At 35.7% G+C, this 13972-nt stretch overlaps 1 protein-coding gene across 2 annotated transcripts in view; it reads left to right on the top strand.

Annotated features, from left to right (window-relative positions):
- RYK (receptor like tyrosine kinase) overlaps positions 1-13972 on the top strand; it is a 100666-nt gene that overhangs the window by 25700 nt on the left and 60994 nt on the right. For both annotated transcript variants that reach the window (XM_036849924.1, XM_036849925.1), the window contains exon 2: positions 11433-11554. In XM_036849924.1, the coding sequence (XP_036705819.1) occupies positions 11433-11554 (122 nt within the window). The remainder of the gene's footprint in view (positions 1-11432; positions 11555-13972) is intronic.

The raw sequence follows: 13972 nt of genomic DNA, 5'->3' as shown, positions 1-13972 counted from the left end.
GGAAAGTGTGACTCAACTATGTTCTTTTTCAAGACTGTTTTGGCTATTGGAGGCCACTTGCAATTCCATATTAATTTGAGAATCTGCCTTTCCATTTCTGCAAAAAAAGGGGTTAGAATTTTGATAGGGATTACACTGATATATCCCTTTGGGTAGTATTTCGACCTTACCAGTAGTAATAGTAAGTCTTCCAATCCATGAAGATGGGATGTCTTTCCATTTATTTAGGTCTTCCTTAATTTCAACAATGTTTTGTAGTTTTCATTGGATAAACCTTTTATCTCCTTGTTTAAATTTATTGTAAGGTATTTTATTCTTTTGGGTGCTATTATAAATGGAGTTGTTTTCTTTTCTTTTTTTAAAATTTATTTAATTTATTTATCTTTGGCTGTGTGGGGTCTTCATTGCTGCACGCGTGGGCTTTGTCTGTTTACGGTGAGCGGGGGCTACTCTTCGTTGCGGTGCGCAGGCTTCTCACTGCCGTGGCTTCTCTTGCTGTGGAGCACGGGCTCTAGGCGTGAGAGCTTCAGTAGTTTTGGCTCGCAGGCTCTAGAGCGCAGGCTCAGTTGTGGCGCACGGGCTGAATTGCTCTGCGGCATGTGGAGTCTTCCTGGACCAGGGCTCGAACCCGTGTCCCCTGCATTGGCAGGCGGATTCTTAACTACTGCACTACCAGGGAAGCCCTGGAGTTGTTTTCTTAATTTCCTTTTTGGATTGTTTATTAAGGGACTAGCTTTTATCATGCATTATATCCTTTTTTTCTTACTTTGATTTTTGATTGTTTTGCCCCAGGACAGTGACTCAGCATCCTCGTCTCTTTTGATATCATTGAGATTTATTGATACTTTATGACCTTTGACCCATTAGGGTTGTTGCAGCCACTCAGTTGCAAGATGATCCTCAGTGACTATACCCTGACTTGTTTTCATTATTTCTCTCCCTTTATCCCAAAGGATATTAAAATCTACTGTGATTTTTTTTTTTTTTCTCAGCTGTTACTCCTTTGACCATGCTGGTGTCCCGGTTCTCAGGTCTCTTTTCTAAATAAGGCACTCATTGAAATGGCCACTTTGGACTTGGTCCTTTTCTCAGCCCTTGGAACTTCCTTGTTCTGATCAGGACACCCCAACCTACTTTCTCAGTCACTCCCCTCTACTAGAACCAGGCTCCGTTTCCTGGTCTCTTAAGGAGTTACCCTTTTCCTGTCTTGTGCCCAGCTGGCTCAATAAAGCATCACTGAATAAACTGTTTCCCTCATTGCCTCTCTAACCATTCCTCACTGCCCACTTCTCCTCTGCGGAGCCTACCACACCACTCCCAGACAATGATAAGCCCTGCTGTCTACTACCCCTGCTTTGAGATTGCATTTAATTGTTATTGTCATATTTGAAACACTAATAATTAGAAGCAATTAGAAAGAAGTAGATTATCTAGATTCTGTCTTCATTGTCTTTCACTTTTACTTAAAAATTGTTTTGAGCGTGATGGGGAAGGAAAGAAAAAAGATTATTCAGAAATAAACGTATGATAGTCTCTATAGATTTTATCTTTTTCTAAAAATCAATTTGTTTAAAATTCTTTTTATTTTATTAACTTTATTTCCTGATTATCAGAGTAAAAACATACTGATAGGCCATTTGGAAAGTGTGCAGGACCATAAAGAAGAAGAAAAGTATATGTTATTTAACTGTGCATTGGCAGTCTTTGGTAAATATCTTTCCAGTATTTTTTCTATGTTCTCATTTTTCTTTATGTAGTTGAAATCTTAGAACATAGGTAACTCTTTGAGATAGATGGTACTTCACAATCTATAATGTTATGTTTTCCCTCACTCTCTGTCTTCTTACCTGTGGTCAGATTGTGGCCTATACGTTTTCTACTATACGAAACTGACTGTGCTTTTCATTATAGCTGATCACTTTTTCTAAATCTCTTATTGATGCTTTGAAAGAATTGAATTTCCTTTAGAGTACGGTCTTGGTGTGTCTGCATGTCCACTCAGCCATATTAATTATGGATGGAGATACACATATCAACATGCTAAGATCAGTCATAGACTGATAGTTTTGTACCATGATTATACTTAAATTGGGTTCTCTTCATATTTCTATTATTTTGGGAAGATTGTACTTACATTGGGTTCTCTTTGCATTTCTAATATTTGGGGAATTTTTTGGACTCCTTACATTTTGATTTAGAGCTATATTCATGATGATTATACTTGAATTATTATGTATTATGTAAACCTCAGTATAAAATGATTACCTCACGTTAGAAATAAAAGTGTTATTAATCTTTCAGTATGTTTTGGAGTAACTTTTTTGGGGAAGGATACATAATCGGTGTATTTTTTGAGAATCTGTTGTCTTCACGTATGATGAGAATTTGTCTGGGAATGTAATTCTTGGCCCGTTTGTGATTTCCCTGAAACCTATAGCTTTATTGCCTTCCCTGTCACCTTCAGGATTTCCCATGTTATCCTTGTTCAGACAGTGAGCATGGGTAGTCCAGGGATTTTCTTCTCATTTCAGCCCCATTGTCACTGTTGCATGGTGAAGTTCTTTTTGAGCTTTGAACTTTTCACTGTGAGCTTTTCAGTTCATAGTGCTTTGCCAAATTTTACCTTTTGGTTGGGTATTTTAAGGGAAAGTTGAAGGAAGGTGTTTTAGTCATTAGTAAATTATTATTACTAGTGTTAATCTTGATATATCAAAGATATTATCTTTACCAATGTGATTTTTTAAAATTGAATTTTGTTGTTTGAGGGCTTTCTCTCTAGCTTTTACTGGCCTTCATGGATTATTCTAGGCAGTATTTGGGTTTTTGTTTAGTGAATTGCTGTAGCTGTATGCATATTTCTTTAAACATGTTTTTGAAAGCTAATTTTTATTTTTCCCAGTTTAACTTAACTTTCATACGAAATTTAAGAAAAAGAATAAAAGCATCACCCATAATCCACCATTTATAATCAATCACTGTTCATATTTTTTGGTATTCTTTTTTGAGAGATGGAACACACACATTGTGCGTATACATGTACAGTTTTTTTTTAAATGCAGGTCCTCTTTTTTTTTAACCTTTTTATAAATTGAAGTATAGTTAATTTACAGTGTTGTGTTGGTTTCAGGTGTATAGCAAAGTGATTCAGTTATATATATAACTGAATATATATTCTGAATGTATATATATTCTTTTTTAGATTCTTTTTCCATTATAGGTTATTACAAGGTATTGAATGTAGTTTTCTGTGCTATACAATAGGTTCTTGTTGTTTATTTATTTTATATATAGTAGTGTGTATATGTTAATCCCAAGTTCTTAATTTATCTCCACCCCCCATCCCCTTTGGTAACCATAAGTTTGTTTTCTATGTCTGTGAGTCTATTTCTGTTTTGTAAATAAGTTCATTTGTATCACATATAAGTGATATCATATGATATTTGTCTTTGGCTTACTTCACTTAATATGATAATCTCTGGGTCCATCCATGTTGCTGCAAATGGCATTATTTCATTCTTTTTTATGGCGGATAATATTCCATTGTATATATATATATACCACATTTTCTTTATCCATTCATCTGTTGATGAACATTTAGGTTGCTTCCATGTCTTGGCTGTTGTAAGTAGTGCTACTGTGAACACTGAGGGTGCATATACATGTACATTTAACTTTAATTCACCAGACATTTATTGAACACCTATTTTATGCAAGGGAACTATTCTAGATGCCAGACATTATTAAAGTTTTGCTGTATATAGTTTGTATCTTGCCTGTTCTTATTTAATGTTACATTCTAAGCAAAACTCAGTTCATTAAAATTTATTTGTAACAGTCCTGTTCATGGCTTCATAGTCTTTTTCAGTGTTTTTTTAGTCATTAAAACCTGTCTTCAAAGGGGAAGCTCAATATGTCACATGGATGAACAGGAGAGATTTGACTGAAGGGGTATAATGGCTTAGAGTACCACCTCTCTCCTCCAAAGAAAGAGAAATTGTTGAAAACTGTTGTTCTCTGTTATGGATATGTTATAGTTTATTGATCACTGCTCTATTGCTGGTAGTTTATATTGTTACTTTTCTTCAATTTTAAATATTATTTTGATTAATATTTTATACATAAACATTTGGATCTATATTTGGTTTTCTTAGGATGAATTTTTTGAATTGGACTTACTGGGTCAGAGTATAAATATTTATAAAGCATTGATATATGTTCACAAATTGCTTGCTTGCCACACCCTGCCTAACATTCAGTATTGTATTTAAAGAACATAAGCATTTCTGTTACAACATCAAATACGTTAAAAAAAAAAAAAACATTTAAGGTTTCCAAGTCACTGAAAATAACAGGACTTATGGGAAGAATAAGGTTAAGGGCAAACCATTCAAGACCTCTGCAGTTTCAAACCAGTTACTAACAAAAGCATAATTGGTACCTTATGAGATAACTTGGACAGCCTGGTCAAACCACTTAGGGTGGCTGAGGCTGCTTCAGAGGAGAGTTTAAGATGTTAAAACATAATAAGTTGGAAATCGCTGGCTTGCATGTTCTTGAGATAGTGCAGATGAGAGCAGCTTTCCAAGCCATTGGGGCTGCCATAGAGTTGGACACAAGAGAAAGTGCAGCTTCCTAGGTCCAGGAACCATGCAGAGACTGGTGGTGCTCCTCTGAGGAGAGAGCCCTGCGTGCAGGTGCTTATTTTTAGTTTTCTTAAAATAGGGCTGAGAGGGCTCCTGCCTGGTGGTAGCTGAGTTGAGTGAGGGTCTTTTCCTTTTCCACTGAAAGTTATAATTCTTTACCTGCTCTTCCAGTTCCCCTTGCCTGGGAAAATTCAAATGTAAACTGACAATTTCTGTGTTGTACTGTTATTATTATTTTATTTACTAACCACTTATAAGCTAAGTGGTGTTCAGGAACCTGTCTTATGACAGAACAAACTGTATTTGCTAATTTGATAGGTGAAAATTTGAACCTAATTTTAATGGCTTCTTTGAAGAAATTCAAACCATTCCAAACTAGGAATAACTACCTGAGTTAATAAAGAATAGCTATTTCAAAACAAATGCTTTCAAAATCTAGTCAGGAAACAGCAACTCTGTTTAACGGTTGTATTACAGTTTCAATACCTCAATCTAGGGTAGTGAATTTAAAATTTTCAGTTTATTTTGGTGGCCATTAAGACATGGATCACAGGGCTCCAAACTGTCAACAGCTTATGTATATTACTTTATTTGTTGAGCATAGAAGTCATGGTTTTGTAGTGACTCACTTGTGGGAATGACTTCATTCAGGATTATGCAGCATTCAGTTATAACACCAGAGAAGACAAGGAGTAGGGGTGTCAAGTCAAGTTCAAGATTGGCTGTTTTCAGGGTAGGGTATGCATGTCTTGATATAGGCTGTGGGAGAAAGTCGAGGGTACTGGTAAGAAAGTAATTGCGGTAATTGGCGTTGAGGCCAGTAAGAAGAAAATAAGGAAATAATTGCTGTAATCAAATGGGAGAAACAAGAGGATTATGGACACTGGAGATATTATGAGCCCACAGAACAGCTGTTGTAACAATAAAGGGAAGGAGCTGAGGAGCTACTAACTATTGAGATAATTACAGTTTAAGATTTTGGAGGTAGAGCAATTTATATATTGTCACTGTCCATAGAAATGGGTTGCTTTGGTATGGATGAAGGTTGTTGGAGTTGAGGAATAAAAGGGTTATTGAAGGTTGGGTTGAGAGTGGGTTGGTCTCAAGTACATTGGGGGTCTGCCATAATAAGTCACAGGATAAGGGTGTATAGAAATTTCATAAACTGGTTCCAGAATCCTCAATGAATGAGGTAGCTAAGATACTGGGAAGGAGCTTTATGTGGAGTTGAATTTACAGAACTCCTAGATGTTCTTGACACTTTGAACTGTGTCTGGAAAATTTAAATATTTACACATCGTTGTTATTACCAGTAATAACATTATAACTGTTATTTATTAGGAACAGAATTCTTCATTTCCCTGTAAATGATGTTTGAAATTTAAATTTGGAAGTTGTTGATCACTTAAGATTAATTCTTTTTTTTCTGAAACTTTTTATGTTGGTGATAGTAACATTCTATGGTATGCAAGCTTTTTGAGACTGGAAAAGAGAAGTAAAAACTTGTTGACTCTCTTTTTCCCTCTTTAAAAAAATTTAGGTAAACTTTACATACAGTGAAATGTGCAGATACAGTTGGTCGAGTTTTGAAAAATTCATACACCTATGTAACCACACCCCCGTTAGATGCAGAACATTTCCATCACCCCAGGAGGTTCCCTTTGTAATCAGTTCACCAATCTCCCTCCCAACCCCCTCCCAAGCAACCACACTGATCTGATTTCTGTCACCACAGATTAGTTTTGCCTGCTCTAGAACGTTATATAAATGGAATTATATAGGATGTACTCTGTGTACAGCTTCTTTGACTCATATTGTCTGTGAGATTCATCCCTTTTGTTACAATCTCAACAGTTTATTTTCATTGCTGAGTGGTATTCCATTATATACACAATTGGTTATTCATTTATCTGCTGATGGACATTTGTGTTGTTTCCAGTTTTGTCTATTCTGAATAAAAGTTCACATATGAGTTTTTTTGTGGAATCATATGTTTTCATTTCTTTTGGATAATTACCTAGGAGTGGAATTACTGGGTCTGAGTAGGCATATGCTTAACTTTATAAGAAACTGCCTGTTTTCCAAAGTAGTTGGACATTTTTACCTTCCCGGCAATGTATGAGAGTTGCAGTTGCTCCACATCCTTGCCAACATTTAGTCATTCTTGTGAGTGGAAATGGTATCTCATTGTGATTTTAATTTGTATTTCGCTGATAACTAATGATGTTTAGCACCTTTTCATATGCTCATTGTCTGTTTACATATCTTTTCTTACAAAATGTATGTTCACATCTTTTGCCTATTTTATTTAATTGGGTTGTCTTTTTATTTTTGGTTCATAAGAGATCTTTATTTATTCTAGAAACAAGTCCTTTTAGGTATATGAGTTGTGAATATTTTCTCCCAGTTTGTGACTTGAATTTCATTTTCTTAATATCTTTTAAGGAGCAGAAGTTTTTAATTTTAATGATGACCAATTCATCAATTCTTTTTCTCTTTGGGTTTGTAGTTTATTTGGCCAGTCCAAGAAATCTTTGCTTAACCCAGGTTGTGAAGATAATCATTTTCTTCTAGAAGCTTTATACTTTTAGCCTTTACATTTAGGTCTGTAATCAATTTCAGATCAGGTTTTGTGTGATATGTAAGATAGGGCTCAAGATTTTTTCCCCCATACCTTTATCCATTTGGTTTAGCATCACTTTAATTGAATTGCCATTGTGCCTTTGTTGAAATTCCACTGACCCTTACTTGTGGGTTTATTTTTGGATTCTGTTTTGTTCCATTGATATATCTATCCTTATACCAATACCACACTGTCTTGATTACTCTAGTTCTTCATCCTGTTGTGAAATAGGATGATAACTGGAATCCTTTCATTACCTATGAGGTAGTGTGAGTCTTCCAACGTTGTCTTTTTCTTTTCTTTTCTTCAAGATTATTTTGGCATTTAAATTTCATTTTAGAGTTAATTTGTTTCTTCAGAAAATCTGTTAGGATTTTGATTAAGATTACTTTAAAGCTATAGATCAATTTAAGAAACTTGACATCTTAACAGTGTTGAGGCTTATCTAAGAGAATGGTATCTCTCCACTTACTTAGGTCATCTCTAATTTTTCTTAGTCATGTTCTGTAGTTTCCAAGTAAAGAGGTCTTATCTTTAGTTAGAATTATTTCTAGATAATGTTTTCTTTTATGTTATGGTATTGATTTTTAAATTTTATTTTCCAATTGTTGCTAGTATATAGAGATACAAGTAATTTTTTGAATATTGGCCTTGTATTCTGAGGCTTTGCCAAATTCATGAATTGGTTTTAGTAGGATTTTATTAATAATGGATTTCATAGTGTTTTCTCTGCACACGTAATCCTGTCATCTGTGAATAATGAACTATAGTTCATCCTCTCTAACTTTTATACTTTTTGTCTTATAAATTGGCTATGACCTCCAGCGCAAGGTTGAATAGAAGTGTTGGAAGTGGACATCCTTGCCTTGTTTCTCATCTTAGAAATAAGAATTTAAATTCACCATTGAGTATGATGTTAGCTATAGTGTTTTTGTAGATACTCTTTACCAGACCGAGAAGGTTTATTTCTCTTCCTAGTTTGCCCAGTTTTTTTAAATCATTATTAGACTTTGAATTTTACCAAAAGCATTTTCTGCATCTATTGAAATGATCTGGGTTTTTGCCTTTTATTCATTAATGTGTTTAATTATATTGATTTTTAAAGGTTTACCTTTTATAAACACTTGGTCATGATGTATTAACCTTTTTCCATATTGCTGGACTCAGTTTGCTAATGTTTGATAGAGAATGTGTCTGTGTTCATGAGGGAAGTCAGTCTAATTTTCTTAACAATGTTTTAGTCAGGTTTTAATATCAGTGTAACATAAAGTGAATTAGGAAGTTCTTTCTTTGACTATTTTCTGAAAGAGTTTGTGCAAGATTGGTATTAGATCTTCCTTAAATGTTTTGGTATAATTCATCTGGACCTGGAGCTTTGAGGGAAGATTTTTAATTATTTGGATTTTTAATTTCTTCTTGTCAGTTTTGGTAAATTCAAGGATTTTTTTATTTTATCTAAATTACTGAATTGTCATTAGGTTGTTCATAATATTCTTTTTTTAACATCTATAGGATTTGTAGTAACGTTGCCTCTTCCTAAATATTGTTAATCTGTGTCTCCTTTTTTCTTATTTATTTATTTATTTATTTATTTATTGCTGCGTCAGGTCTCAGTTGTGGCATGCGGGATCCTTTGTCGCGGTACGCGGGATCCTTTGTTGCAGTGCGCAGGCTCTTCGTTGCGGTGCGCGGGCTTCCCTCTAGTTGTGGCGCATGGGCTCCAGAGCACGTGGGCTCTGCAGTTGCGGAACGCGGGCTCTGTAGTTGTGGCGCGCCGGCTTAGTTGCCCTGCAGCGTGTGGGATCTTAGTTCCCCAGCCAGGGATCAAACCCGAGTCTCCTGCATTGGAAGTCCGCGTCACACTCTTAACCACTGGACCACCAGGGAAGTCCCTACTAATCTTTTCAAGTAATCATCTTTTGACTTTATCCTTATGGTTAATTTCTTTATTGTGGTATTTGATCAGAGAAGGTAGCCTGCATTATTTCAAGTTAGAATCCATTTTAAAAAATGTGTATGGGTCTAATTCATGATGAACCTCCCTTGTTTCATGTTTCATAATTACATTGTTCAAATTATATGTCCACACTAAATTTTTATCTGTTTTGATCTTTTGTTTTCTGAAGGATGTTAGTTTCCAACTATGATTGTGGATTTATTTCTTCTTGATTTTTTTTTTTTTTTGGCTTTCTATATTTGAAGCTCGTTTGTTAGTTGTACTACTGTATCTTATGTTTTTATGAATATGAACCTTTTCTTACTAATAAATTCATATTAATTAATGAATTTATTAATATAAAGTCTTTCTACCTTGAGTTCTAATTTGTCTCATGTCAGTACTGCCATATTTACTTCTTTGTTTTTCTCCCCCTTTTAACCTGGCATATATTTTAAAATTTTGTTCTAGGTATTGTATATCTCTTGTGAACAGCATCAATCTAGACTAGAGTAAAAAAACATTTTTAAAAACAAGCAAAATTTAAGCTATTTACAATTATTGTGTTTGCTGATGGCCTTCTTTGTACCCAGCTTTCTTGTTGCATTTCCCTCCTACCTCTCTCCCACCTTCTTACTTTCTTTCCCCTACCCTCCTTTCTCCAGCCCCACCAGTCCTCCCTCCCCAGTTGTTTGCTAGCACTTCCTGTTCTGCTGGCAGGGAGAGCCTTTTGCAGATGGCCTCTAACTTTCTCTCATTGCATTTGGTTTCCTCTATAGGATCAATAAAGCAGTGCTACTCAACCAGTGCAGCAGCTTTCCTCTATGTAAGCCTCAAATCTCATTTCTGAATTAATGATTGTATTAGATTCAGTTCAGAAATGAGAAAACTAATTTTACAGGAGAAATGCCTATAACAGAGTTATTCATTTCTATATCTGTGTCTTAGGAGGTGTGAGAGCCTCACCTTGACCTCTTTGCATACCACAAGGTGTTTTAGACTCCTGGTATAAGGCTCAGTAAGTATGAAATTTACATTTCAGTTGGCCTCCCCTGTACCTTTTTCCCTCCCATGTGTGGAATATGTGTCATGCATTACTAGAGGGACACCTAGTCACAACTTTAAATAACAGTAAATCAATTGAGAGAACTTACTCCCTGCCTTCATTCTTCCAGTTCTTTTGGGTTATCATAGAGAAAACCTCTGATTCTTTACCTCTCTCAAACACTTGCTATATTATCCCCTTCCTCCCTTTTGGTAAACGATGAGCTGGGCTCAGGCTCACTGCCTTGGTGTAGGCCACAGTATTTAGCTAGAATTTAGTAATGTTTTGTTTTCCTTTTAATTGATTTTTTTTTTTTTGGTTACCTTGTATTTTTTCACAATAATTACTGGTTTTCCACTCAAGATGGTGATTAAATTTTGCCTTTAAAATTTTTATTTTAAGAAGGGGTATCACAAAATTGAAAAATGTGATGTGTGTTGGAGGTTGGATGTGACCTTGGGCAAGAAAGTGGTATGGCAATGAGTGAGATTTGAAATCTCCAGCTTTCTCAGGCATCTCGATTATTTCTCTTTTTATCTGCAGTGCTAACTTGTCTAACAAGTGTTTACTGAGCATCTGCTTTGTGCAGAGGACTGTCCCAAGAATACGAGAAGTATGGTGTTCTCCACCTTGTAGTTCAGGTTGGGAAGAAGATGTGTGTCTGTGTGGCAGTGGTGTGAGTGTACCTTGGTAACATGCCCTCCAAGCAGCCAGCACGTCGTACTGACAGAAGCCAAGGTCATCTCTGGCTGGGGTCTTGAGGCCTTGGTTCACACTAATATTTTCACCCAGGTGCCTATCTCTCTTCCTAAATCCTCATCAGTTTTGTGGGGTTAAGGGGCTTTTGTTTGTAGGCATTTCTCTGAGAAGGTCTGTTTCCAAAAGGAAGTGTACCACATTGGTGGTTCTTGGAAGACAGCGTGGCTCCCAGAGTTCTGGCTCCAGCACCCTTGTGCTTAGCTGGAGGACCACTTAATTGTCCTGAGTCTCAGTTTCTTAATCCTTGTTGGCGATGATGAAATCCCGTGTTCTTCCTACTTTGTAAGGCAGCACACGTGGGATATGTTTGTGATGTGCATTTGTACATCAATGTTATTTTTATAATAATCAGTATTTGAAATACTGATGGTTAATGCTTTTGAGGGTATTATGGGCGTTTAATTTTTTTCTCTATTTTTTTTCTAGGTCTTGATGCAGAACTTTATTATGTGAGAAATGATCTTATTAGTCACTACGCCCTATCCTTTAACCTGTTAGTACCCAGCGAGACAAATTTCCTGCACTTCACTTGGCATGCAAAGTCCAAGGTAAGAGAGCAGTCAACCAAAGATGCCAAGACAGGACCACCCAGGCCCAGAGGCTGAGGCAAGGACTGTATCTGAGGAATGGGCTGCCAACCGCACAAGGGGGTCAGTAGGTGGTGGGCTGTAGCAATACTGGATCTTTTCAGATTTCTATTTTAAATCTTGAGCCTAGTCCTTTAGACTTTCTCAAATCCTTGAAAATGAAGGTAGTCATTATTTATGTGACTAGCTTATGGCAGAACACTTACATCTGTTCAAGCTTTTCAAATAGGGATGTAGCTCTAGCTTGAAGAGGGGACAGTTGGACCTGTTAATGACTATGCTGTTATGATGAAGTGATATGAGTGAGCAGTGGGGGAATTTGTAAGTTAGGTGTTTCAGACATGTTTGAGGTATTGGATATAGTTCTCCCATTTATGGAGAAGTGGTAAAAGTCAGGTACAGCAGACGTAAGCACCTGTGTGTAACTATGACGAACCTCTTGCCTGGTTTGCTTGTTGCTGAATTCTTCACATTTCTTCTGACTGTCTGGGCTCCTCTAACATGATAAGTTTTCTCTTAGGTCAGAGAGTGAGAGGCTGAATGTAGAGCCCACCTCCCCCGATCAACTTCAGTTTCTTTTGGCAGCATTATATGTAAGCTTCTGAGTAGGGTTTTATTTGGGAAATAAAAATAGTTTTTGCTACTAAAAACGAATAAGAATACCTTCTGTACAGTTTATCTTAAAATTATTATAAAGTGGTATTTGTTCTTATACTTGTTGCAAGTCATTTAAGTTTGATCACTTTAATATAGCTCTTTTTTTGTCTATTTAGAAAACAATAATGGTTATTAGGAAAATTCAAATATTATAGAATTGTTTTAAGAACTGTTAAGACTTTGTACCTCTGTACCAAGAAGTAATCATTGTTTATAATTTGGTATACTTCAAAGCTCATTTCTTTTTCCTTTTTAAACAAAAAGGGGATTTTCTAACACATGTGTTGTACAGTGTTTTTCCCCCTACCTGATACTATGTCTTGGCATCTTTCCATTTCTCTACTTTCAGATTTAACTCAGTCTCTTTAATATATATATAACATGTATCATATGGATGTACGATGTATTGTTATTTGTTAAGTGCCTCATTGACGCATGGATTTTTAATAGCATTTTACTATTTCAAACAATGTTTCCTTTCACTATTACAAATAGTTTCTTCACTTCATTTGGCAGGCAAAATCCATGGTAAAAGAATGGTAAAAACAATTGGTAGTTCATCTTTTGTTGCTGTTTCTAACTTTATTATTGATGAATATAGAAACAAAAAATATGTGTGTTTGTGAATGTTTATGAGTATGTATGTATACATACATTAAGAACATCTTAATTTGTTCAGAAATTTTTGTGTACTTTTGGCATTATTTCTGAGTAGTACATTGTGACCAGGAAGTGAAATGACTGGGTCAGAGACTGTGCATGATTAAAATTTTGATTGATATCGCCAAATTCTTTCTCCCTTCCCTCTCCCAAGATGGTACCAATAAGCCAACATTCCTTACAAAGTGAATAAGAGTGCTTATTTCAATTCACCATTTAATGCTAAATATTTTAGGTATATTTGTTTGCCAGTCAGATAAGTAAAAATGATTATATAAATATGCATATATCCACATTATTATATATACTCACATGTACATTAGAGAAACGTACACACATACACATACATGCATTAAAACATAGCTGCAGGAATGCTGTGATTAAAGTTGAGTTAGCTTGGATCCTGGGTAAAGCGTATGTGCCTTGCTGTCTAGAGCACCTCAACTGTCCAACATTATTGCCTTGGGGTATCCAAATAGGGGGGTGTTCTTTTAGGAGTGGATAGATCTCTTTAGGGTGAAATCTGCAAAAACAGAGGGAGAAAATTCATGTGAACTAAGAACATATAGTAGATGGTAACTTGAATATACTGAAGGGCCAGCATAAGTGATATAGGTAATTCAGAAAAGGTTCACCTGAGACATTTTAATCTGAGGTCTGTTAGTTTGAATGGGTAGGCACCTGGACTCTTCAAGGAAACAGCTAACACATTTTTCAGTATTCTTATATAACATTGTGTGATGTTATTTGGGGCAGGTAACTTTTAATTTTGATATAATTTCAAACATAGAGAAAATTATAAGAACAGTACAAAGAATTCTCAAAGAATATCCTTTACCCAAGTTCACTAATTGTTACTGGTTTGCTCCATTTACTTACTTTATCATTCATTCGCTCATTCTCCCCATCCTCATGCACACACACTTTTTTCCGTTGAACTGTGTGCAAGTGAATTGCGTGCATTGTGCCCCTTTACCCCTAAGTATATCAGTGTACATTTTCTAAGAACAGGGTTAGGAACTTAATATTAACACAATACTATTATCTAATCTACAGAACTCA

This window comes from Balaenoptera musculus, chromosome 4 (genome assembly GCF_009873245.2).
Source record: "Balaenoptera musculus isolate JJ_BM4_2016_0621 chromosome 4, mBalMus1.pri.v3, whole genome shotgun sequence".
In the NCBI taxonomy this organism is placed as follows: Eukaryota; Metazoa; Chordata; class Mammalia; order Artiodactyla; family Balaenopteridae; genus Balaenoptera; species Balaenoptera musculus.
Note: the sequence above shows the minus strand (reverse complement) of the source record. Positions and strands in the feature narration are given on the sequence as shown.